The sequence below is a fragment of the Kogia breviceps genome, chromosome 1 (genome assembly GCF_026419965.1).
Source record: "Kogia breviceps isolate mKogBre1 chromosome 1, mKogBre1 haplotype 1, whole genome shotgun sequence".
NCBI classification, from domain to species: Eukaryota; Metazoa; Chordata; class Mammalia; order Artiodactyla; family Physeteridae; genus Kogia; species Kogia breviceps.
In genome coordinates, this window is record NC_081310.1 from 180,810,071 (window position 1) to 180,836,005 (window position 25,935).

General features: G+C 39.1%; 1 protein-coding gene across 1 annotated transcript in view; it reads right to left on the reverse strand.

The window, feature by feature from the left end:
* Nucleotides 1-4,677: 4,677 nt before the first annotated feature.
* The window catches only part of STX12 (syntaxin 12), a 35,019-nt gene continuing 13,761 nt past the window's right edge, over nt 4,678-25,935 (reverse strand). The window contains exons 2-9 of the mRNA XM_059036703.2: nt 25,655-25,724; nt 23,999-24,098; nt 19,722-19,859; nt 13,398-13,441; nt 11,974-12,079; nt 8,679-8,751; nt 7,526-7,608; nt 4,678-6,201 (exon numbers count right to left, since the gene is read on the reverse strand). Of these exons, the coding sequence (XP_058892686.1) occupies nt 6,109-6,201; nt 7,526-7,608; nt 8,679-8,751; nt 11,974-12,079; nt 13,398-13,441; nt 19,722-19,859; nt 23,999-24,098; nt 25,655-25,724 (707 nt within the window). The 3' untranslated portion in view covers nt 4,678-6,108. The remainder of the gene's footprint in view (nt 6,202-7,525; nt 7,609-8,678; nt 8,752-11,973; nt 12,080-13,397; nt 13,442-19,721; nt 19,860-23,998; nt 24,099-25,654; nt 25,725-25,935) is intronic.

Genomic DNA, 25,935 nt, shown 5'->3' on the forward strand with positions numbered 1-25,935 from the left:
CCTTGGCCAGAAATTGTTTAAGGAAAATGGGCTCGTAAGGAGGGGGTCGGTTTCCCTCTACCTTCTTTTTGCAATGCAAACACGCTCCCAGGCTCTAATATGTTGCGACTCCACCCTTGCTCTGGGCCTGCACCGTCAGCCTTTCTACCCCAGTCTGGAGAGAAGCTAGAGGGTAGAGCCCAGAGATTGGAAAAACTCCAACTTTTCTGTTTCTCTTCTTCCGGTCCTTCTGCGTAGAGCTGCATGCACCGTACTCCCTTCCCCATTGTAACCCAAATACGGCACTTGAGAGCTTCTGTAGATTATCTGGGAAGCTACCTTTGGGGGTCATCTAAACTCTTGGCAAACAGGAGCCAGGGACGGATCCAACCAGATGGCAGACGTCCAGATCTTCAATGTGTATGAATGAAATGGTTAATCAAGTTGAGGCCCCTTTGGATTTTAAAATTTTGGTCATAGTGACTAGATAGTGTAAGGAAGAATTAGGATTCAGGCCTGCTTTAGGCCAACAGCTGGGTGAAAGAGACCAGCAGCAGGTCCTCTGGTTGTAATGGCTTATGTCTATTGAGTTCTTACTTATCTGGGCAAGTATATAGTTTATATGAATCATCTCATTTAATTCTCACAACTCTCTTGAAATAGGTATGATTCCTGAGGGGTGGGTCAGAGAGATTGAGCTGCCCAGCCTCACCCTAGAACAAGTGGTGAGTGAGATTCAAATCTAAATCAGTGTGATGCCAAAGGCCATGCTCTTTAATCATCTGTCACACTTTGATGTTGGTGTGATCATATTAGCATGCAACTAAAGCCCAACACTTTTTCACTTTTGTAGAAAACATGGGAGGATTATCTGACTTTTTTTTTCTTTTAAGGAAACCGAATGCAAAATTATTGTTCACCCATAAAGAGGCACTGCACAGCAAGTTATCTCCTTCTATGGTGGGGTTATTTCTTTTCTTGATTGCCTGCTACTGGTGCTCTAGATTTTAAATCGAACATCAGCCTGTTCAAAAGAGCTTGCTCTTGGTGACACCTCTAGGCATCAAGATTTAGCTGCAGCATAATATTAACTTAGAATTTAAAATTATCAACTTTTAGGCAGGAGAATCACATTTTCCCCTGGTCTTCAAATGCACAGTAAATTCATCCAGCAAGGATGTTAACTGATCAGATCACCTTTTTTTTTTTTTGGCTGTGCCTCGGGGCTTGCAAGATCTTTGTTCCCTGACCAGTGATTGAACCCAGCCCTTGGCACCACTGGACTGCCAGGGAATTCCCTCAGATCACTTATCACACGAACTGGTTAATATCCTACTTTCCAGCTTTGTGATTCCAAAAAAGACTAGGCTGATAGCTCTAAACTTGGTTTCAGGAAAACAGGCTATAGCTCCCTCCTTTGAGCACAAGGACTTGATTCTTAAGAAAGAGTTTCAAGTGTTTTGAGTGTAACAGAAAAGAGCAAGGTGCTTGTATCTACAGAGATTGTGTGGGCCTTTGAGGTCCCGTGCCCCTTTCAGGCATGCAGAGGTATTGAAGCCATGTCTAACTATCAGGGACCTAATACCATCTTATGTCACCTTTTCTCAGCTTCTGTGGGTGGTCTATTATTTAATCCCTTATAATGCTGAATGTACACCCAAGAAACCTAAGCTATATTCTTACTCGTATAATTCTTTATTCCTTGGCCATGTTCCCTGTTCCCAGCACAGCTGATATTCACACTGACCTCTGATGTAATGGCACCTTACACTTTCCTGGGCCTTATAAAGCAAAATGCTCTTTGGGCACCAGTGATGTCAGTAGAGATCAGCAAACTGGAGGACAGCAGTCTAGGACATGAACCTTTTGAAATGTAAAGACTTATGGGCTAGCTGCCTTTGGATTCTGGTATCTCAACAAAGACATTAATTTCTTAGACTTGACTTTGAGACTTCCTTAGAATAGAATCTAAAGACATAAGGAGCATATTGATATCAAAAAACTTCTTAGAACATCTTTTATATATGAGTGATCAAATGGAGACACCGAAAAATTGTGTGTTTGTGTAGATATGGTACAGCAGGAGACTTCATTTAGCAGGGTGGTGAATGAAAAGTTTACAAGGTGCCAACAAAAGAAAAGACATTCATGAAAACTGAATAGAAATTGCCATTACTCCACATTGTTAAAGCTCCATGGGCTTCCCTGGTGGCACAGTGGTTGAGAGTCCGCCTGCTGATGTAGGGGACACGGGTTCGTGCCCCTGTCCAGGAGGATCCCACATGCCGCGGAGCGGCTGGGCCCATGAGCTGTGGCCACTGGGCCTGCGCGTCCGGAGCCTGTGCTCCGCAATGGGAGAGGCCACAACAGTGAGAGGCCCACGTACCGCAAAAAAAAAAAAAAAGCTTCATGAAAGACGTGGTGAGCAGGATACTTTGTATCAGTGATGAATGGAGACAGTGTATAGTGTCTAAAGGTGTGGTTTTTAAGTCTGTGTGCTTGAGATCAAATCCTGGCTCCACTGCTCCTAAACTGTGTGCCCTTGGCCAGGTCGCTTACTTACTATGCCTCGGTTTCCTAATCCATAAAAAGAGGACGAGAAAAATATATCTCCTCGATAGTTTTGTGAATGTAGGATGATAAATGTAAAATATAAAACATTCAGCATAGTAAATTGCTTGTAGTAAGGGCTCCAGTATTACCCCACAAATGACCATTCACATACAGAGCACTTCCTTAAGCCTCTAAATTCCTGCAGTAGACTGCCGTTCCTGGCCTCAGCTTCTTCAGTTGTAAAGCAATGGAGCTAGTCTAGATGAGTGGTTCAGATATTCGAGATGTCATGGACCAGGGGAAAATAAGTATTACAGGGGTGTCAACTTTTATTTTGCCAACTGAGGAGATTTTTAAATGAAGACTGTCACCTAGCATCACCACCTTTTCATTTTTATAATCTCTTTAAAAAGTGAGAAGGCCATTAGCTCAGATTCAAAGATGGTACTTTAAAAAGCCCACTATGTTATTTTTCTCATTTCTCCATGGACTGTAAAAACTTGGTCCTTAAGCAGAGTCCCACATTAAAAATTCTATTATTTCAAGTTTATCTTTTAAAAATTAAGTACTATATTGTTAATCAAGTTTCATTTTGGATAAGTATTAAAATGAACTACTCAGTTGACCTAAAAGCGGGATCAAGGGTTGGAATTAAAACCTTTCAAGCTATTTCCTGGCTAAATGGGGATTCTAAAGTAGATGTAATTCATAGTACTGGAAAGCAACACTGAAAAATTCCTTGAAACCTAGGGATACGCTAAACATGCTTAGAAAAGAAGGGAGGAAGCAGGTGATTTCTAGCCCTAGGAAACAGGATAGAATGAAATCTTGAGTTAGGTTCTGGTCTGCATTTAGTGACCAAAAGCAAAACTTCATTCCCATGACGGAGAACTGCCTCTGAACAGAAGAAGGGGGAAAAAACCCAAAAAACAAAAAAACTGAATGGAGGAGGCTCGGTATGTTTTAGTTTGCACTGACTGAAGCATGATTTCATTTTGATATTTTTTTCCCAGTGGTGCAAGGCAGTGTATCACCACCCCTTAACAAAACAAAACAAAACCTACCCAGGGAGCATTGGTCTAGCAGCTAGCAAGTTCTTGTTCTGGAACATTCGCAGAGGAAGTGGCCAGCATGACACCTCTACTTTACCCTATACTACCGTACTACTGTTTTAATTCATTTGAAGAGAAAATATTCTATAAAGAAAGGAGAAAGAGAAAAGGAAAGGAATACAGAGACAAACATACAGTTGGTATGTTCAGACCACATCCCTATGGCCTTTGTAATCAAAGAATTTTATAGGTTTAAGAGAACTATTGAGGAAACTAGGGGCCTATGGGTTAAATAACTTGTCCAAATACCTACAGCAAGTTAATGACAGAGCTAAGATTCCCCAGGCCTTCTGTACCCCAGTCTAGTTTTTGACCTCCAAACCAATGGTTTTCAACCATGAGAATTATCTGGAGCTTTTAGAAGTCTCTATACCCAGGCTATAACCCAAACTAACTAAATTAGAATCTGGTGGCACAGTCACCTAGGTATCAGTATTTTTTTTTTCATTTCTAATGTGAAGCCATGGTTAAGAGCCACTGCCCTAAACCATGGTGCCCTAAAGGTGGACAAAGCACAGTCAAGGAGGATTCTGTGAACACGTTTGTTAGGACCACTTAGCAGAACCTCTTGGTGACTACTATAAATTCCAGGCCATTGAAATTCTAGGCCAAGGTCATATTTGCTACCCATGACTACTATTACCACCACCATTGGATAACAGAATAGAACTATGGTGGCTTCATTTTACCCAAACTGAAAGGTTTCGTGTTTCTTTTGTTTGTTTGGTATTTTTTTACAGTCAAGACTTTTTTCTTGCCTGGAATGTTACAAATGATGTATTCAAGTCCAACTGTAATTTAGAGCTGAAGGGGCAGTGATTGTATAACCAACGAGTTACCTCTGAAGCTGCTGCTGGGGCCACTCTGACGCCCCAATAGCTCTATCCTGTTCCTCAAGGAAAGAACCTATTCCACCCCTAAACCAATCCTCACCTGATCTCCAGTCTTCTTGCAGGTCTCAGTTTTTCTCTGGACAGCACATTACCCAATATCTGCTGCATTAGGATGTTAACTCATAAAAACTCACTACAAAAGCTTTTCAAATGTTTATTTGTCTTATGTGGGTGGAATGCTCCAAGACTGCAAAGAAACTTATGCATTTAGCCCTGTTTCCCTGCTGTTCACATTAGTTTAGTAAAAGATTAAGTAACATTAAAGGGAATGGAATAAGTGTAAATATATCCAGGGTAGTGAGATCCTCTGATTCACTAAAGGATGAACTGAAATCGCTGGCCCAATTCACATTTATGTGAGAGCCTAGAGAAATTACTTTCCCTTTAACTTCCCTACACTTGTGAAAAAGGGGAGTGGACAACATTTATGTTACAAGACAGCAATCTTTTATTGAAACATTTTTTCGTCTAAAACTATGCATGGAGAGATTAATCTCTTGTTCATAAATCAGGATAAGTCTAACATCACTATTCCAAACCAGTATTATTTACAAAAAAGAACCTTTTCTTTGCTTTATCGCCAGGTTCACAGGACTAAATTTTAAACCAACTTCAGTCTAGCTTTTAAAATCTTCCTGCCATCAAATGCCCAACAAACCTTATTAGGGTAGGGGGCAGCCTTTTGATGGCAACATTCATCATTCACCAGGAATGCAGAACCACAACTGAGCAACAACAACAAAAGATTAAATCATTCCAAACAATTCCTATTTGCTCTCCAGAAGAATGCTTTGTCTAATTCTCCCCTTCTATACAGACAGGTGGGAGAGGAACCCCACAGAGAATCATAATGTTAATTAAATTAAACTCTTCAAAAACTGAACAAGAAGGTTTAGTGTATATATGGATGAACTGCAGTCGATGACACTAGCAGATAATAAACTTAAACCCAGATTAACACACACCCCAACAGCTGGCCAGCTCAAATAGTTACTTCTCATTTAATCTGGATCACATCTGCAATTTTTTATTCTCTAGTTGAATACATTGCCAAAATCTTTCAAAGCATATAGGGGGCAGGCTTCTTAGAAATTCAAACTAAAATATTAAATAATAAAAATTGCTGGCTTATTATACAGTTTCTGACAGACTCCAATATGCTGGGTGACAGAAAGTAATTCTATCTCAGTCGCTAGTAAAAAGGTAAATCTTGTATGTACATAGAAAGACAATATTACAAGACTATAGTGTTACCTACCAAAACAAGAATATCTAGAATGTAATTTTCAGTAAACACTTGGGATGAAGTGTAATCAGAATATAAGAGAAAGCAAAATCCACATAAATTAATTCTTAATTTGAGAAATCAATAAAATGTATACATAAATTGATAAATACTGTCTCCATAGGTCACTAATTCCAAGGACTAGTTAGTAGTTAGTTTCTAACTAAATTATTACAGGACATTCTGGTGTATTCTGTCTTCTTGTGATCAGTTTGTTCTGGCAAGACTCCAGCAAGCACTTGCCCTTGAAAACAGCTCAGCAGGAGAAGGCTTGGAGGCAATCACTTCATTTATTAACTAGCCACAAAATAAGTCCCAAGATTACAATAATCACTGACAGGACAAGCACCAGGATACAGATCTTCTTGCGAGATTTTTTCTGAGGAGAGAAGTATGTAAAGAAGACACTCATGAAACAAGTAAAAAATGTTTCAATCTAAGACTCCAAGAGTGCTTCATCAATCTGCCTCCTGGTAATTCAAAATTAACTCTATCCAGGTATGACTATGCAGACACCTTCTCAAAAATCTCAAGTTACCAGTGCTAGGCAGCAGCGCAAGTTCTAATTCCAGGCTCCCAAATACAATTTTGCAAAGGAACTGTTTATACCTATGTTGGTAGGCATTATTTGCAATAAAATAAGTTATCTGTACATGTGTATTTTAATAAAGGTTTTATACCTAGTATAAAATTTTATGTTCACTGTAAAAAATACACACAAGCAGAAGAGAAAATAATCACCCACAGGTAATAAAACAGTTGACATTTTGGTATTTCCTTCTGATCATTCATCCATGCATATTGTTATCTGACATAATTGGGACCATACTGTATGATGTTTGATGTTTTTATCACTTAGTATTTTAGCATAAAAATTTTGATATTATAAACTCTTCATAAACATCTCTTTTAATTCCCACCTAACACTGAGTGGATGTATATAATTTACTTAATTGTTCCTTTATTGTTGGATATTAAAGTCATCACTCAGTTTTAAAAGGAAACACTATTATTAAATATGAATTTCTTTAAGAACAGTCCCAGGTGAAATACAGCTATCTTAGGAACATGGTAACTGACTGAATGCTATTTATTTCTGAAAAGCCATGCAACACCAATTGAGGAGAAATGAGAGGGACCTCATTCAAAGTATTTGTAAACTGAGGGAAAGACCCAGATAAAAGTCATAAAACTAGAGTTTCAACTCGTATGTAGAAAAATATCACTTTACAGAAAGTGGAACAATTAACCCCTATTTATTCATACGAAATAACCCCAAAATGATAAGCCCCTATTAATTCATAAATAGCAGTTGGAGTTGATTCTTTGTCCATCCTCTGTGGCAACAGTCAACATAAAGTATCTGCAAAGTTCTACTTTGTAACTATTACTATCCTAATTGAAACAAACTTCAGCTGTTTAGGTTATAAACTTAGCCTTATACCAGATGAGGTATCATGCTAGCTACGTGGTTAGCTTTGTAGCTAAGAGGCTTCTATGTCAGTTTATTCAAAGTTTGATGCCTTTTTGTAGATCTCTCTGCAAAGAAAAATACTAAAAATGGAGCTGGGGCTGCAGTTATGACTACCTGTCTCCAGCTTAAGTCTAAGCAAAAGGCTGCAGCTGCTCTCAATGTGTCAGTATAATGTGATGGCCCATAAAGTATACAGCACACAGTGACTTTCTTTAGTACCTGCTTTTACCTGATAGTAAGCAGCTCGCTGTAACTGATCAGTGGCTCTTTCTACATGCACCTCTGAGCTTTCCACGTTGGCTTCTATGCTGTCTGCAAAAAAGAAGGGCAGTGGATGTTTTACCACACTCAGATGTCTCAAGACTGCAAACTGAAGAGAATTATGATGCTGGTCCTGGTTCACCACCATTACTCCAACTATCCAGGCATGAAATCAAAAGTTACTAACTCCGTAAGAGAATAGCCCTATTCTTTGGAAATAAATACCGGCGTGGAGGGTTATGAAGTGTATAACTCACCCACAAATGGTTCAGAAAAAAAAATCAGGTATATACATAGAGTGAGAAAGAGTGAGTGCAAATAAAAAGCAAGTGGGGTAGAACGTTAACAAGAGGTAAATCTGGGTAAAGTTTATAAAGGAGGTCCTTATTTTTTATTTATTTATTTTTGGCTGTGTTGGGTCTTCGTTGCTGCGCACAGGCTTTCCCTAATTGTGGCGAGCGAGGGCTACTCTTCCTTGCGCCAGCTTCTCACTGCAGTGGCTTCTCTTGTTGCAGAGCAGGGGCTCTAGATGCATGGGCTTCAGTAGTTGTGGCACGTGGGCTCAGTAGTTGTGGCTTGTGGGCTCAGTAGTTGTGGCTCGCGGGCTCTAGAGTGCAGGCTCAGTAGCTGTGGCACACAGGCTTAGTTGCTCCACAGCATGTGGGATCTTCCCAGACAAGGGCTCGAACCCATGTCCCCTGCATTGGCAGGTGGATTCTTAACCACTGAGCCACCAGGGAAGCCCAAGGAGTTCCTTATTATTTTCATTTTTGCAACTTTTTATAAACTTGAAACTATTTCCAAATAAAAAGCTTAAAAAAAAAAGGGTTTCTAAGCCCACAGTTGTGCAAGTTTCTGGAGATAAAAACTGGGAAGCTGACAGCTAATATTTCCCTAAACAGCCAAAGACTTACCAAGAGGCTATGGCAAGTGAATGGAGCTGACTATTTATGGAAGCCTCATTTTAACTTACACATTTGACAACATAAGAAGATTGCTAAGGAAACAAATTTAATGATTTTTAAATCATATTCCAAAATTCCTAAGACACATCTTACTGACTTCTTTGCACACAAATACTGTCAACTCACCTTCATGTTAAAGGTATCAATAATACATACCAATGAGATCACCTTGGTCATGGATCATCATTGCCAAATCTTTAAATATCTGATTGACATCCAAAATATCAGCCTAAGGAACACAATAAAACAATTAACGTAAGCAACATGTTAGAAGATTCATTTCCTCTACTTACCTAAAGTTTTGTCTAGTAACAACACATGTGTTTTTAAAGCTTATAAATCATGTTTTCTCCATAAACAGAAAATGAAAAAAAGTTAATTATTAACATTTACTAAATGACTACTAGGTCCCAAGTACTATACCAGGTAGGTAATTAAAAGCACAGTCTCTTGGAGCCTGACTGTCAGTTACAGAGGACTGTTAATCCTCCCCGGTCTTGTCCAACCTTAAATTAAGAACTTCTCTGGACCTCCCCTCTAAAATGTGGACAATGACAGGACCCATCTCACAGGGTTTTCAGAAGTACTAAATAAAAAGTTCTTAGAACTGTGAAATAACCACTTCATAAGGGTCAGCTATTATTAACTATTACTTAACTGGTCCTCATGACAACCCAATGAGACATGTATTATCCCCATTCTACAGAAGAGAAAATCACGGCTCAAAGAGGTTTAATGACTTGTCCCAAGGTCTCACAGCTAGCAAGTGGCAGAACTGAGAATTAAAAGTTCTTGATCTTTTGTTACCATGCCTCCTTGATACTTGAATTAATCATTCAGTAACTCTATGAATTAAGTATCTTTGAGGATAATGAGGCTCAGAGAGGTTATGTAACTTGTCTAGTCATACAACTCGTCAGTGAGGAAACTAAGCATTGCAGCCAGGATTATATCCCTAAAGCCCACGCTCTTTCAATTGTAGTGTACTGCCTCTCAGAATGCTATAATAAAAAATGATGCCTTCAAAGCAATGACTTCCTAATCATAACCTGCAAGAATAGTTCTTGCCAAAACCTCAATTACTTGCTAAGAGTCTACTATAGTTGGGAGAGTCTGCTAATTGCTGTGAATATAAAAGGGCTTAACAATAGCTAAGGGGGGGTGGGGGGGCAGGGAGGGATCAGTATACAATAAGATAAATAAGAAGAAAGGGTGTTACTTGGTAAATGACTAATAAATGGTATAGGAAGTCTAGCAGAGGAGGAAGACTATGGCAGAAGAGGTAGGACTTGAGTTGTGCCTTACAGCAAAAGAGAAGCAATATACACAGAAAGGTAACTGGGTTAAAGAACAAAGAGCCCAGTTTGGCTATAACATAAGGTGTGATATTGTGATTCATAATAAGAAATATATATTTGGTCTTTGTCTCATTCCCAGCACAGAGCTTCTAAAAACCTTAGAATTTTCTAAGTGATAAAAGAGAAAGATGTCTTTTTTTATTCATTACAAGCCCCTTTCAACCACTCCTAAGTTTATGTTAATGGCTTGACTTTTGGAAAACCCATAAGGATGGGGGCTGGTTGCCAGGGGAACCAACTTGGTGATTAGATGGTTGGAATTTTCAGCCCCAATCCTGACCTCTGGGGAGGGGAGGAGGGCTCAAGGTTAAATCAACCACCAAGGGCCAATTATTTAATCAATCATGCCCATGTAACCACAGGGTTCAGAGAGCTTCTTGGTTGGTGAACACATGGAGATTTGGGGAGAGTGGTGCGCCTGGAGAGGAAGCTCTGTACCCCTTCCCACATACTTTGCCCCATACATCTCTTCCATATGGCTGTTCCTGAGCTGTACCCTTTTATAATAAACCGGTAATCTAGTGAGTAAACTGTTTTCTTGAGTTCTGTGAGCAGCTCTAGCAAATTCATCAAACCCAAGGACGGGGTCGTGAGAATCTCCAGTTTCCAGCCTGTCAGTCAGAAGCACAGGTGACGACCTGCATTTGCAAGTGGCATCTGAAGTCACAGGGAGGAGGGTCAGTTTTGTGGGGTCTGAGGCTAACTCCAGGGAGATAGTGTCAGAACTGAGTTGAACTGTAGGACATCCCGATGGTGTTGCAGAACTGCTTGATGTGGGAAAAAGCCCACACATCTGGGGGCCAGAAGTGTCAGAAGTGTAGTGTGAGAGTAGAAGAGACACACAGGACTGTGATGCTTCACCATTAGAATGGGGTTTGTATGTTAGATGCAGGAAATGACTAGATATAAAAATCCAGCCCCGGCTAAGGAATTTGGCCTTAAATCTGTTGAATGTGAAGTGCCCATTACACTCCTGACATCTACTACATTACATTCTTCTCCTTAGCTCCATATATCTCACTCTACTCCCTGCTATAACAGGATTTCTCATGTTAAAGAACCAAGTCAATGATTAGTAGCAATTGGTGAAACAGAGAAAAGACATGACATTTTTGAAGGTAATAATCAAACTTAAGGATGAACTGTCCCATCCAAAAACAGACACTGATGGGCTCTAGGGCAGTGGGGCTCAACCTCAACTGCACATTGTAATCACCTGCGAAGTTTCTAAGGAAAAAGAGTGTCCACGGCCAGGGCCTCTTGTGGATGTTTGCCCATTTTTAATCTATGAAAAATAGGAAAATCATATAGTCCAAACATAGTAATTGGTAGTGGAGGAGGAGAGCTGGGGAATTAAAAAAAAAAAATCTCCAAGTGATTCTAAAGTGCAGTCATGGTTCAGAACCACTGCCACAGATGAAGGTCGAGGAGGAGCTCAAAGCTTCTCCTCTCTGCAACCCTCCCCTCCCCACTGCCCCCGGAGATGGCAGTTTTCTATCATCATGGAGGAGAAAAGTACTCAGGTTTAAGGATATCTTACTGGTCACTGTGCAAGATTAAAGTTGGGAACTCAGGTAAGAGAGGCCTCAAGACCACTCTCTCAACCCCCACCTCAAAAACTCTTCCTATTTCTCTGACCCACTGACATGATATCCAAAACTTGGGAGTGGACTTTGGGATACACAAAAATGAAGCAAACCTTTTTCGCCTATCTTTATTCTGGGCTATTCAGACTAAGCAAAGGGCTCTCCATACAGCCCTACCTAACCTAGAGGTTGGCACTGAGGTTTGGGGATGAAGTCTTAATGAGCAATAAAATATTTGTTGGCCTTGCTCTGTTCTCTATGCATAGTCTCATGGAGACCATATAAGATATAGTAACTGAGGAGAGGATTCGGGTATTCTCAGGCACCATGGCCGATACCAACATAAGAGTAGTTCAAATTCACCGTGATTACACTGAGACATAATATGTCTCATTAGCCATACAACAACTCATTTCATCCTTTTTCATAATCACTGCGAGAAAAACCAAGTGAATTAAGAGATTGCATCTACATTGAGTCAAACAAAAAACATGACTTGGCTCTCACCTCCAGCTGCCGAATTGCCGTTTCCCTCTCTTTAATAAGTTCCAAATCCTGTTCAGTGATGGCCACCTCATCCTCCTGGCTCTGCATCTGGTTCCACTCCTCATGGCTGCAGGGAGACAAGCACACTAGTTGATTCCTCCTCTCTAAGGTGTGCATAGGACATATCTGCATCACCTCTGCTGCCAGCAGAGCCTGCCCAAAGACAGTACCAGGGCTCCAACTCCTCTGGTATCAATATAAGTGTCGGAGGCCACATTCTTCACCTCCAGAGGCCAAAGAGTTAGTAATACCAAGAAAACAAAGTCTCAGCTTTCATGGGCAAAACTAAGAGGAAGCAGAATTACGAGGGATGGGACTCCTTGCTGTTTCCCTTCAGGGGTACATTCTACAATCTTGCTAGGGCTTGCTAGACAGAAGTGGGCAGAGACTTGAAATCAACAAAGTACACTGGCCCATTCTCTCCCAGGGCACTCTCAAAGTGCAAGCTGTGTTGGTATCTCGGGTACTAGACAGGTGGAGGAGAGCACGTTAAGTGACCTGTCAGTGCTTCACCAATTCGTCTGATAGAATCACATCCCCTGGTTTTCGAGAATCTCTTTGAGGTTATACTTTAGGTTAAATGTCTCTTAACAGAAAACCAAAGTAAAAAGCTAGTGAAATGTTATAACTCTTCTGTTCAGGTACCATATTTAAAAGAAACGCATACGACATCTTATACTAGAAATGAAACTTTGAAAATTCAGTATTAAGCATTTTCCAACAGTACACATAAATCACAAATCATCTCCACAATATTTAAAGAATTTCCTCCATGTACTGGAGATACAAAACTGAATAAGACAGCACCCCAGGCCTTTGAGGTGCTCACAGTATAGTGGGGGGGAGATAGATACATACCTATAAGAAAACATTTTATGTTCTCAACTAATACCATCAGTACATTTTTATGGAACTAGTTAATTCAGTTTGGAGAAGTTAAGAAAGGAGATGTTTTTCAGATACAAATTATTTGCTTTTTATTTTAATACTCCTAGAAGGATGGGTTGCCTCCATTTTAGGGATGAGTAAACAGAGACCCAAGAACTTTGAAGAATTTAAATCTGAATTCGAGGTAAAATAATTTAGACCTCCAAATCCGTAGATGTGAGGGTTCATACTTATTCTTATTGAGCCACACCCTCTCAACACATAGACATCAGAGATTTCTTGAAAGTTTTTTTTTCACTTTGAAATTATTCCTTCCATAATTCAAAGATCTTGGAAAAGCCCACAGTTTTGACTTTTTTATTTGATGGATTATAAATTACCTACTCCAGGGCTCCCTTTCTTTTTCCTCCTTTTTTGCTCATTGATTTTTAAAATTAAAAGTAAGTATAAAGTATAAAATCCCATCTCGACTCTCTACATTAGAATAATTCCTTTACCTGTCAAATGAGACGAGCTGTTCCTCTCTTTGCCTCTCCTCCACCTAGAAAGCAGATGGCATTATTGCTGCTGTTATCCAGAAACATGTCACAGACAGACAGACAGACACACACACACACACACACACAATGGCTTCCATTAGCTACAGTATAAAGAAGTAACATCCTTTGGCTCCAACAGACTCTGTAAGATGACACAGGGCTCTGGCAATCTGACTGGACCAGGAAATGGGTGTGAAGTAGTTGAAAGCAAATCTGCATTCCAATTTGGATTCAGAACAGAAACCATACTAAATAGGATGGAGAAAACATGGATAGGAAAAAGGAATAAAAATTAATAATAATGATAACCTATCTTAAAATTTGGAGGCAGGTGGATTAAAGGAAAGAGTTAAGAATTTGCAAGGAAACAAATTTTCAGAACATGTGAAGATTTTTTTAAATGGACATTTAAAGCATATTAGGTACTAAAGTGGCAAACTGACTTAAAAAATCAGTCTAATTATGTATTACTTTTGTAATTTAACAACAAACTAAGAAAAAATGTTAAAAGAGCAATCTTTTCCTATTTTTAAAAAGCTGTCCCTTTTTATGATAACAATAATTAAAAAGATAAGCAAAATAAAGAAAATTTCAAAATTCTACCCACCCAGAGGAACATTGTGGGATTAAAAAAAAAAAAATTTTACTCTTTCCCCATATCAAGAAACAAAACAAGGGCTTCCCTGGTGGCACAGTGGTTAAGAATCCGCCTGCCAATGCAGGGGATACGGGTTCGAGCCCTGGTCCAGGAAGATCCCACATGCCGTGGAGCAACTAAGCCCATGCGCCACAACTACTGAGCCTGAGCTCTAGAGCCCACAAGCCACAACTACTGAGCCTGCGTGCCACAACTACTGAAGCCTGCACGCCTAGAGCCCCTGCTCTGCAACAAGAGAAGCCACCGCAATGAGAAGCCTGCGCACAGCAATGAAGAGTAGCCCCCACTCGCCACAATTAGAGAAAGCCCACGTGCAGCAACAAAGACCCAATGCAGCCAAAAATAAATAAATTTAATAAATTTTTTTAAAAAAGAAACAGAACACTGCTAGTGTCCTAAAGCCTACCTATGTGCCCTTCTCCAGTTACAACCACCTCCCTCTCCTTTACAGTAACCATCATCCTGACTTTGTGATCATCATTTTCTTGTATTTTTTATATGTTTTTTCAAATTTATTTATTTATTTTTGGTTGCCTTGGGTCTTCGTTGCTGTGCAACAAGCTTTCTCTAGCTGAGGCGAGCAGGAGCTATTTTTCATTGCAGTGTGTGGGCTTCTCATTATGATGGCTTCTCTTGTTGCAGAGCACAGGCTCTAGGCACGTGGGTTTCAGTAGTTGTGGCTCACGGGCTCTAGAATGCAGGCTCAGTAGTTGTGGCGCATGGGCTTAGTTGCTCCCAAGCCTGTGGGATCTTCCTGGACCAGGGCTCGAACCTGTGTCCCCTGCACTGGAAGGCAGATTCTTAACCACTGCGCCACCAGAGAAGTCTCTTGTATTTTTAAAACAGTGATATGTATCCTTATTTAATAGCATTTTACCTGACTTTGAACTTTATATGAATGGAATTATACTGTTTGTATTCTTTCATGCTTTGATTGGATCACTTCAGATTATGCCAGATCCATCCCTGATGCTGAACGTAACTGTGGTTCATCTTCTCGGTTGTAAGATATTATAGTACCACAATGTATTTATCTCTTCTAGTGTTGTTGTTTTTTTAATAGACTTTATTTATTTATTTATTTATTGGCTGCATTGGGTCTTCGTTGCGTGCGCAGGCTTCTCATTGCAGTGACTTCTCTTGTTGCAAAGCATGGGCGCTAGGTGCGTGGGCTTCAGTAGTTGCGGTTCATGGGCTCTAGAGCACAGGCTCAGTAGTTGTGGCGCACGGGCTTAGTTGATCCACAGCATGTGGGGATCTTCCCTGACCAGGACTCAAACCCGTGTTCCCTTCATTGGCAGGCGGATTCTTTACCACTGCACCACCAGGGAAGCCCTATCTCTACTACTGTTAACCGATATTTGGATGTTTCCGATTTTTGAGTACTACAAATAATGCTGCTATGAACACTCCTGTACATATACCCTGGTACAGACTTACAGTGTTCTCTAGCATAGAGCTGCTGGGTCATAAGGTGTGCGTGTGTTCTGAAGTTGCAGCCAGAATGTTTTCCAGTGGTTGTTCCAACTCATACTACCACTGGCCAGGTAGGAAAGTTCCTGTGCATCATATCCATGGCAACAACCCTCCCTGTTCACAGAATTTAAAATTTCTGCCTTTTTTTTCCCTGCCCTTCTTTTGGACATGAAATAGTATCTCAGGGTGGTTTTAATCTGTAATTCCATGACTACTAAAAATGGTCCATTTGACCATTATTCAAAGCAATACTAAGATGTTATTTGCTTTTTTCACTGTGTTGACAAAAACTACCACTTGCACTTTAACACAAATCAAGGCAGTAGCACCAAACAATACTAGGAGTTTTCTATTCTTTATCACCACATACAGGGGGATAAAAGCCAGTTCGTCCTTAATGAAGCCATTAAATGTATTAATTAACTAAATCTCAGTACATGTCTTCTTAATATTCTGTATGATGAAACGGGAAGTATACATAAAGCCCTCCTGCTACAAACGGAAATACGATGTTTGTCTCTAGGAAAAGCACTTGTGTAATTGAGTTGCTGAGTGAACTAGCTACTTTTTTTAGGGAATAGCCTTTTTACTTATTCAATATAGTTTATATATAAAACTTTTAAAATATAAACTTTTAATATAATTTGTGTATATATATATACACACATATATATATATACACAAACATACATTATATATGATATATATAAAAGAATAACTAACAATCTATGGTTACTCAGATGGGTATTCAAAAGACAAGTTCTTCAAAATAAACAATGTGAGCCTGTCACTTCAAGGAAAAAAACGGACAGTGTTTGTTGCCAGTGATAAAAATCTAGCTTTCAAATAGAAAAAAAAAAAAAGAATTCTGGAAAACTTGTATCTACTGCTTGTGAACTTGAGAGATTCTCAATATTTAAAGACTTTTCTGGTCAAGCTGAAGATAATACATGATTTTTTGATATTGTAAAATGAAATATATCAACATTTAGAAGACCTGCATAAGTCAGGGAACCAATATTTTCCAAATGATAAATACATGATGTTATAAAAATCATGCACGGGCTTCCCTGGTGGCGCAGTGGTTGAGAATCCGCCTGCCGATGCAGGAGACACGGGTTCGTGCCCTGGTCCGGGAAGATCCCACATGCCGCGGAGCAACTAAGCCCGTGAGCCATGGCCGCTAGGCCTGCGCGTCCGGAGCCTGTGCTCCGCAACGGGAGAGGCCACAACAGTGAGAGGCCCGCATACCGAAAAAAAAAAAAAAAAAAAAAAAAATCATGCATGGATAAAAGATCCAATAAAAGCATAAGACAGACCAAGATTTTAATGCATCAGAGTATGAACAAGTCATTGACAATGGTTTTCAATTCCACAGTGCAACTAAGTTTTGTCCAGTTTTGATGTAGTATCAAGGAAAAATATCAACAATGATCTGAAGAGGTTAATTAAAATACTCCTTCCTTTTCCAGTTACTTACCTCTGTGAGGCTGGATTTTCTTCAGATAACTCAACCAAAACAACATATCATAACAGACTGAATACAGAAGCAGGTATGAATATCTAGCTTCCTTCTGTCAAGCCAGATATTAAAAAGATTTGCAAAAATGAAACCAATGCCACTCTTCTCACTAAAACTTTTTTTATTGTTTTGGAAAAGTAGTATTAATTAAAATCTCATTTATATTTTTATGTTAGTATGTAATGGGTTTATTATTATTTGTAAATGAAATAATAAACATTTTTAAAACTTCTCAGTTTTAATTTCCAATAGAATATATATCAATAGATATCATTCATACAAGCAAAAGCTCTTTGGGGTCCTTAATAATTTTTAAGAGTATAATGGGGCCCTGCAATCAAAAAGTTTAAGAAACTATTGTTCTGTTGGGTTGTGTCTTTTTCATATTGATTCCTGAGAATTCTTTATATATTCTCGATACCAGTCTTTTGTCAGTTGTACAAATAGCAGTGTCTTCTCCCTGTTTGTGATTTGTCTTTTCACATATTTACCACTTTCTTTATTCTTACTCCTTTCTGCTTTTCACCTTCCTTCTGCCTGAAGTTCATTCTTTAGAATATTCTTAAGTAAGGTGTGCTAATAGCAAACTCTCTTTTGACTGAAAACGTCTTTAATTAGCCCTCATTCTGGTTATCTATTTTCACTGGGTTTAGAATCCTAGGGAGGCAATTATCATCCTTCATAACATTAAAGACAACACTCTACTGGCTTCAAGTGTTGCTGTTGAGAAGTCTAACTATTGCACCTTTGAAGATATTCTATTGTTTCCCTGGCTATTTTTATGATTTTCTCTTTGTCTTTGGTGTTCTGAAGTTTCTCTTTGATATACCTAGAATGAGAGTTTTAAAATTTATCCGTCTTGGGATTTGTTGGGGTTCTTGAAACTGTAGATTAGTGACTTTCATCAGTTCTGAAATATTACCAGACATTATCTCTTCAAATATGACTTCTGATCTATTTCTGCTCTACCCTCATTCTGTAACTCTAATTAAAACTATTATAGGGACTTCCCTGGTGGCACAGTGGTTAAGAATCTGCCTGCCAGTGCAGGGGACACGGGTTCGAGCCCTGGTCCAGGAAGATCCCACGTGCACCACAACCACTGAGCCTGAGCTCTAGAGCCCGCGAGCCACAACTACTGAGCCCATGTGCCTAGAGCCCATGCTCCGCAACAAGAGAAGCCACCACAATGAGAAGCCCACGCACCACAATGAGTAGCCCCCACTATAGAAAGCCCACGTGCAACAAAGACCCAACACAGCCAAATATAAATAAATTTATTTTTTTATTATTTTTTAATAAATTATTTTTTTAAAAACTATTTTAGATCCTTTTACTTCAGTCTCCATTTCTCATAACCTTTCTTCCCTATTTAACTTCTTAACCCTCTGTCATACATGCTGGATAATATCTTCTAACCTATTTTCTAGTTAAACCACACACCCATTAAGTTTTTAATTTCCACATTATATTTTTCAATTCTAGAAAATCTTTTGACTCTTTACAAAGCTTTTTGTAGTTTCCTGCTTCCTGCAGATATGTTCAAGATCTTCTATTTCTTTAAACCCAATAAGTACAGTTATCTTATAATTCTAATATATTAAGTCTTTATAGGTCTATTTCACCTCACTTTTGTTTCTACTAGTTTTTGTCCAGGGTTATTTGTTTATTTGTGTACCCTGGGCTGCTCAATACACTTCAAAAATTATTTGAGGGTATTCTTTTAGGGCTAGGATAAAGGTGTCTAAACAAGAGAGGATTTGTATTTGCTTCTGTCTGACACGTAGGTGCTTAACCAGACCAGGACTACTTGAAGCTTTAGGCTTTTGGGCGATTCAGGTAGAATTTGGGCAGTAAATCTGCCTGAAGGTTACTTTGTGGTACAACTTACTATCTGGATTTCCCCTCCTTCCTGCCATCCTCAGTGCTAATGTGATCTTTTTTGCAGTCTGCTAGGGGAAAGGAGGGCTTACTTTTCATTTTTTAGGGCCCAGTTTAATTTGAGGAGCACCTTCTTTTAGATTATCCACCATGCATGGACTCTTGGCTTTGACTTTTGTCCCCCTTCATGCCATGAGGACACCGAAACTGAATCAAGTTGGCCCTCAGTAAATGTACTCAGTGGAAAAGCAGTTTCAGTGCTCTGCTTATGTCTATGGGTTCACACCTTCTCTTAGACTTTGACCTTAATATTTTCATGGCTCTTAATATTTTTAAGTTGGGTTGTTAAAATCTAGTATTTGTTAATTCTTTTCAAAGAGAAGGTTAGTCCAAATAACCTAGCCTGCGATATTCTAGGAAACAGATGTATTCTTTTTTTTTTTTTAAGTTTTTAACACAAGATCAACATGACAAGAAAAAAGGAAAAAGAAAATTACATACAATTCTACCTGTCACTTTTATAAATCTTTGTGCACATTTCTTTCTAGTCTAGTGTACAAAGTGACCATATGTATACTTTTTTTTTTAAACAAAGGGTATACCAATCTGACATTTTCACAGCAGCTAATGTCTATGTTTATTATTTGGAGGGATAGTAAGCAAAGAAAATGGTCAAAATTTTTTTTAAAACTTAGGAAAGAACATCCTAAAATTTGCAAAGGTCTTCTTTTGGAAATAAACTTACAGAAAGACGAGATCCAGCTCTTGCTCTGGCAATACTCTCCTTCTCCTTTTCAGATACCCTTCTCTGCACAGCCTGGAAATTGTTTAAGGCTGCAGAGAAGTCATTCATGAGACGTTCCTTCTGAAGTTTCTGCTGGCGCTAAGGAAATTAAATAAGAACTTGAAATTTCACATTAACCCAGAATTATTTGGTTTTAATTCCGATTAAAAGCAAAATTATACCTCCTAAAGAGTTCCAACTAGGAAAATTACTATGAAATAGGCTCTTCCTTAAATTAATAAATTTGTCCTTTTCTAACTCAAATCCCTGGTTAATACCATAGGCCAAGTCAGAGTTTTCCTTCTTTCACTCTGACATACCTGGGAATTGGGTATCATTTACCTGGTAAGGGAATCTCAGAGGGAAACACAATTCAAAAGGTTAGTTCCCAGGAGAATCTAAAAGCAGAATACCCAACAGAGATTGTTTTCTTGCTAAAATGTTAAAACTGTATTCATCTATACTGAGTTCACAGCTTACCTGAAAACCATGGAATCATTTTCCTTCACACTGTAGTGAGGTTCAAAATCTTTGAGAACCTGAAAACTACTTTGTAGAGTTACAAGCTCCCTTTACTAAGCTTACTGATACTACATCTCAAAAAACACATACTGAGAGCACTTGCTGTGTGCTGAGAACACAGAAGTAAAAAGTCACTCCTGACCTCAAACAGCTTATCATCTGTTTGGAGATAAAGAATTTAGATAACAAATCAATACAAATAACTGCTATATTCAATTAGTACTATACAGAGTACTGTACACATTATACAGAGGCAAGTATAATCAGTAAGCATCTAAGTGATCAAAAGGCCTCCAGAGGAGGTGGGCACTGAAGGAAGAGTAAGGCGTGAAGAGCAGAGAGAAGGGGTGAGGCGAATCCAGGCAAGGGAACAGTGTGAGCAAAAGCATGGTGGCAGAAATTTGCAGAGGATCTAGAAAAAGATAGTTTGGCTGGAACCAAAGGCTTTTCCATGAGCATAGCTAAAAGATAAAATTGGAAAAGCAGGAAAGGGGGTGGCCACTGCAGGTTTTAAATGCCAAGATAATGAGTTTGGGATTCAACCTATAAAGAACAAAGAGCAATGAAGATTTCTGTGTGGAGAACACGATGGGTACAAAATGATAACTTAGAAAAATTAGTCTGTGATGGTGATGGAATGGGAAAAAGAAACAAGTCAAAAAGATGACTGCAATAATCTAGATTTAAGGTTAGGAAGACGTGGTATCAGTGATGGGAACACAAAGAAATGAATCTAAGAAATATTATGTGACTGGCTGTGGGGAAAGGGGTATAAAGTCAAGGGATGACTCAAATTTCACAGCTGGGAGAGTGATGGTAATACTGAAAGCAAATTTAGATAAGGGACTTTTTATCCCTTTTCTGGGATTTTAATTTTTACATAAACATTAAAACAATAGGGGGGAAAAAAACCCATCACTCCCCAATCTCACTATCCAAAAATACTATCTTTTAAGTATATCATTAACATTTTCCATGTTACCGTACTCTTCACAATTATGGTCTTTGTTATATAATACTCCATCAAGTTGATCTAGTAAATTTTAGGTAAACATTCCTTCTAGACTGTTCCATTTTTAACCATTATAAATAAAGCTAAAGTGAGCCCCACTGTAACAGCTAATATTTATACAGTGCTTATCATGTACCAGTACTGTTATAAGTACATTATATAATAACTCATTTAATCCATACATCAACCTATAAATTAGGTACTATTATAGTACCTATTTTACAGATCAGACAAATGAGGCACAGAGAGGTTAAGCAATTTGCCTATGATCACACAGTAAATGGCAGGGGTAGAATTTAAATCCATGAAATTTGGCTCCAGAGTATATAGTTGGTTTCTTTTTCTTAGAACACAGACACATTTGCATGAGTGGCAACATTAGGTCAAAAGGCACAAACTTCTTTATGACAATAAGCACTGTTAATCAGCTTAGTTAAGGTGTTTGGGTAAAATAGGAGGAATTCGGTATAAGACAACACATTAAATTTTAGATGAAGGCAGCATATTCAAGAGGAGATGTCAGAGCAGGAATTGGCAATATGGGCCAAATACTTAGAGGTTTAGGGGCTCGGGCTTGAAAAAGATCTGGGGATCATGTTCATAAAGGTGACAGGAAGCTCATAAAAGTACAGTAGAAAAGACTCCTGAGGGAGAAAGCATAGAGTAATAAAATTACAGAATCAATGGCAGACACTTCTAGGAAGATATAAAGTCAGAGAAGGAGGCTGAGACTCAACCTGGGGTAAGAGAAAATAGGCCAGAAAGGGATCACCAGAGTTGGGAGACATGAAAACTACTTTGTAGGCTTTACTACAGAGATCATGGAAAGAAGAAGAAAGTTTCAGTGAAGACAGGATGGGCAAGAGGATCAAATGAAACAAAGAAAAGTGAATAAACTCAAAAAAGGCCACTGGATTTAGCAACTAGAAGATTACTGATGATAGCACATAAGTATGAGAAAAATGCTGAGAGTAGGATGTATGGTTTGATAGTCCAGTAACAAAAAGATGGGTAACAGGGCTAAGATTAATTAGATAAAGAAACAATTGAAAGGGAAAAGAATATTCAGCACAATAGGAGGAAGGGAATCAAGGATTTGTATTTCACCAGAGAGAATATGTCTGTAGATTTATTTCATGTTCTTAATGATCCAAGATAATGGAAGGGAATAAGAGCATGCATAATCCAAAAATAAATTCTATTTGATTTTGGAATATATTAGATTTATTTTTAAGCAGATTGAACTTTATATCTTGCTTAGGCTACTATTTAACACTTAAGTACTTTCAATACTCTGTTTACATCAGACTCTTAGACTCCCTTTTTATTACTGCTAAAACTATCTGCAAGTGTGTATTCCCTAAGTGCACAGCTGGGAGGAGGAAAGGGGTGATTTGGGAACAATTTGAGATAATGAATGGCAGGGGGGAACTGGTCCATAGGTGAAATATCAGCATGAGTAACAAAACAAATAGCACATGTGGATAGTCAAAGGGTGATTACATTAAGGTTACTACATTGTAGCAGGATGACAAAAGCACCTAGTTTTGGTTCTTTTCTTTTGTGCAAGGGGATGCCAAAACTCCAAAGACTGAACATGTACTTCATTAAATGACTTGCCAGGAATGGGTTAAACTGATGATTTTCAAACTTTTTTGATGGAGACACAGAATAAGAATGTGACATCTTGACCTAGCACCACATATATACATATGTATGAAAGTTTCATTAATAGTATTTACCCTTATTACATGGTTACACACTCTGATATTTCTACTTTGTTTCATTTTTATAATGATGATCACAACACACTAAAACTGTTTTATGTTCCAATAGTCACAATGCACAGACAACCCAGGATAGGGAGGTGGTAGGCTTCATCTTTAGAGCCATCAGAGATAGGATACCATCATTTTAAAAATTCAGTAATAAAAAGAAATGTAAGTTAAGCGCTTCCATGAATGGTACAGAAACTAAAAGCAAAATAGAATCATAATAGGCTAAGATAGATGGAGAAGGTTTTTGCCCTGGAAGAGAGAGGATTTGAGGCAGACCATGAATAATAGATTAAAAAGTAAAGCCACAATGGAAGGGGCACGTCTGACTTCAGGAACGTCTGAAGAAAAGGCACGGCATATCAAGGGAACAATGAATTCCAGTAAAAATTGTGTGGTTTTAAAGGATTTAAATGGCCACTGAAGAAAATGACTTAAATAGAGGAATCTATTTCCCTGAGCATTTCCTCAACCTGAGACCTATTAATGATTCATGATGCGACATGAAAGTGACTACAAAATATAAAAGACGTCTGCTTGAAATTTATAGATACAGGATACAGGCAAACTAGGATCAAGCCTGAAAGCATAAAGCTGCAGGTCAAACCCCAACAAGATGCGAACATGGACATTCTTCTAAAGTTAAACACATTCTACTAATTTTACTAATAATATATTATTACTAATAACAGCAGCCACTACCCATATTGAGTACCTACTAAATGCTAAGCACTTTGCAAGATCTGGTGCATACATTCTTTCTGTTGTCACAACAGACACTTATCCATTTTATGAATAAAGAAACTGAGGTTCAGAGAAGGTCTATCTAGAACCAAAGGCCAAGTTATTTTTGTTTCACATACTGCCTCTTCACAAAAACCAAGTCCTTTCTTATTAAAAAACAAGCCAAAACCCCACAAAATACCAACCTGTTCTGAAGTAGATAAAGGAAGGGGCAAGGACCCTAATTCCTTCAGTAATTCATTTGTTTCCTTGGCAAGCTGATTTGTAGAGTGTTGTAGCTGTTGCCTAAGAGAGAAAAGATATGTTTTAGGATATTCTCACTTCTTGAGAGCTGTTGGTATCAGTTTGTTCTCGGAATGTCTCACAACGCAGGGAATGAAAGGGCACTTGAAGAAATGGGTTCCTAGATGCCCAGGTTCACAACAAAATTCCAGAAACACTACCCAGTCATACTCACCTCAAGTTGTCTTCATATTACTGAGTAGAAAGAACCTGCCTCAATGAAACCTGCTGACTGGGTATTTTAACTCCTTGGGGAGGAAGGAAAAGCATTCTCAGCAGTTCTGATAGAAGAGCAACTGCCCCCACACCTCAATCTAATAGTTTCAACACACTGAACACTCTCTCAAAACTCTCGTATTGATTTGCCCAGGAGTTCTGCATGGGTACTGTCTGTCACAGTCCTCTGACTAGTGACAGAATCCAGGCACGGGAGGTTGGATGAAATGGGCATTAGAAGCACAGCTTCCACACTAGGGAACAACCTCCAAAGATCTACTCCCACGCTCTTACTTAAAGCTCATGCTCTTTCAGCTTTATCCGTGGCTCCCTACCTGTCCCTTAGGCCTGACTTTCTGGCTCTTCCCTCCAAAACAAAGAAGCCCTATACTGTGTAAAAAAATGTAAGGAGCAGAGGGGGAAGGAAATTAAAGAGGGAAGAAAGTGTGCTATATTAAGTGGGATTGAAAGGTAGTGGAAATACAAAAAAAAGCTCCTTTCAGTCATGGTTTCCTCTACTATCTGGCCATTTCTACAAAGGGTTTAAGGGAGGACAGGGAAACCACACCATTAATTACTAACTTTTTTTCACTGCAAAGGGGTCTCCAAGATAAAAAAATATATAAATAAATAAATAAAACAAGGGGGTCAAAACCAAGAGAGAGACAAAACAAACAAACAAACAAAAAAACCCCAAGAGGGAAGTCAATCCGAAGCCTGAGCATCGCAGACAGTACTAACACACCCAGAGCTATCCCACATCTCCCTGGAAAAGGCTCAAAGTAGTAAGTCATTCTCTCACTTCACAATGTCTAGGACAGGAAACAAAGAATATTGTTCAGTGTGTGTTAAAGATGAAAACTGGAACTTCTAAAAGCAGAGATGGAGTCAAGAAGGACATAATAAAAAGAATCTATTCCACTATTCTCTCCCTCAGACTCTCCTCGGGTCATTCTGAATACATTTTTCTAATATGACAGACAGTTGGAAATCCAACCAGATTAGACGAGCGCTGCAGATCATCAGGAGGCTTCTGCCAACAAGGCAGCTCCTTTAGGCAGAATGTAGTTTAAGAGTGGTAGGGATTCCCTCTCTACTTCCCTAAATTGTTCTGCCAAACTGCCCAAGGGAGGAAAGAAGCAGCGTTCAAGGACTCTGAGAGGCAACGGAGATCACAACCCATTAATATATTTTGTTGCTCCTCTTCTAGATCCAGCTCATATGACCTCATATCCCACTGCCTCTCATTCTGATTTCACAGGCCTGAAACCTCAGCTGCCAGGCAGCCTTTTGTGTCCCCAAAAGGCCCTCACAAATCCCAACCTTGTTAGGAAGCTACTCACAGATTTTCCTGTAGCTTGCTTGAATCTTGCTTAGTTCCTAGTTGGCTCATCAAATTCTTTATCTGAGCAGCTGCGGAGGGAAGAAAAAAAGATTTATTGAAAAGAAAAATACAGGGCTTCCCTGGTGGCGCAGTGGTTAAGAACCCGCCTGCCAATGCAGGGGACACGGGTTCGAGCCCTGGTCCGGGAAGATCCCACATGCTGCGGAGCCACTAAGCCCGTGTGCCACAACTAGTGAGCCTGCACTCTAGAGGCCACAAGCCACAACTACTGAAGCCTGC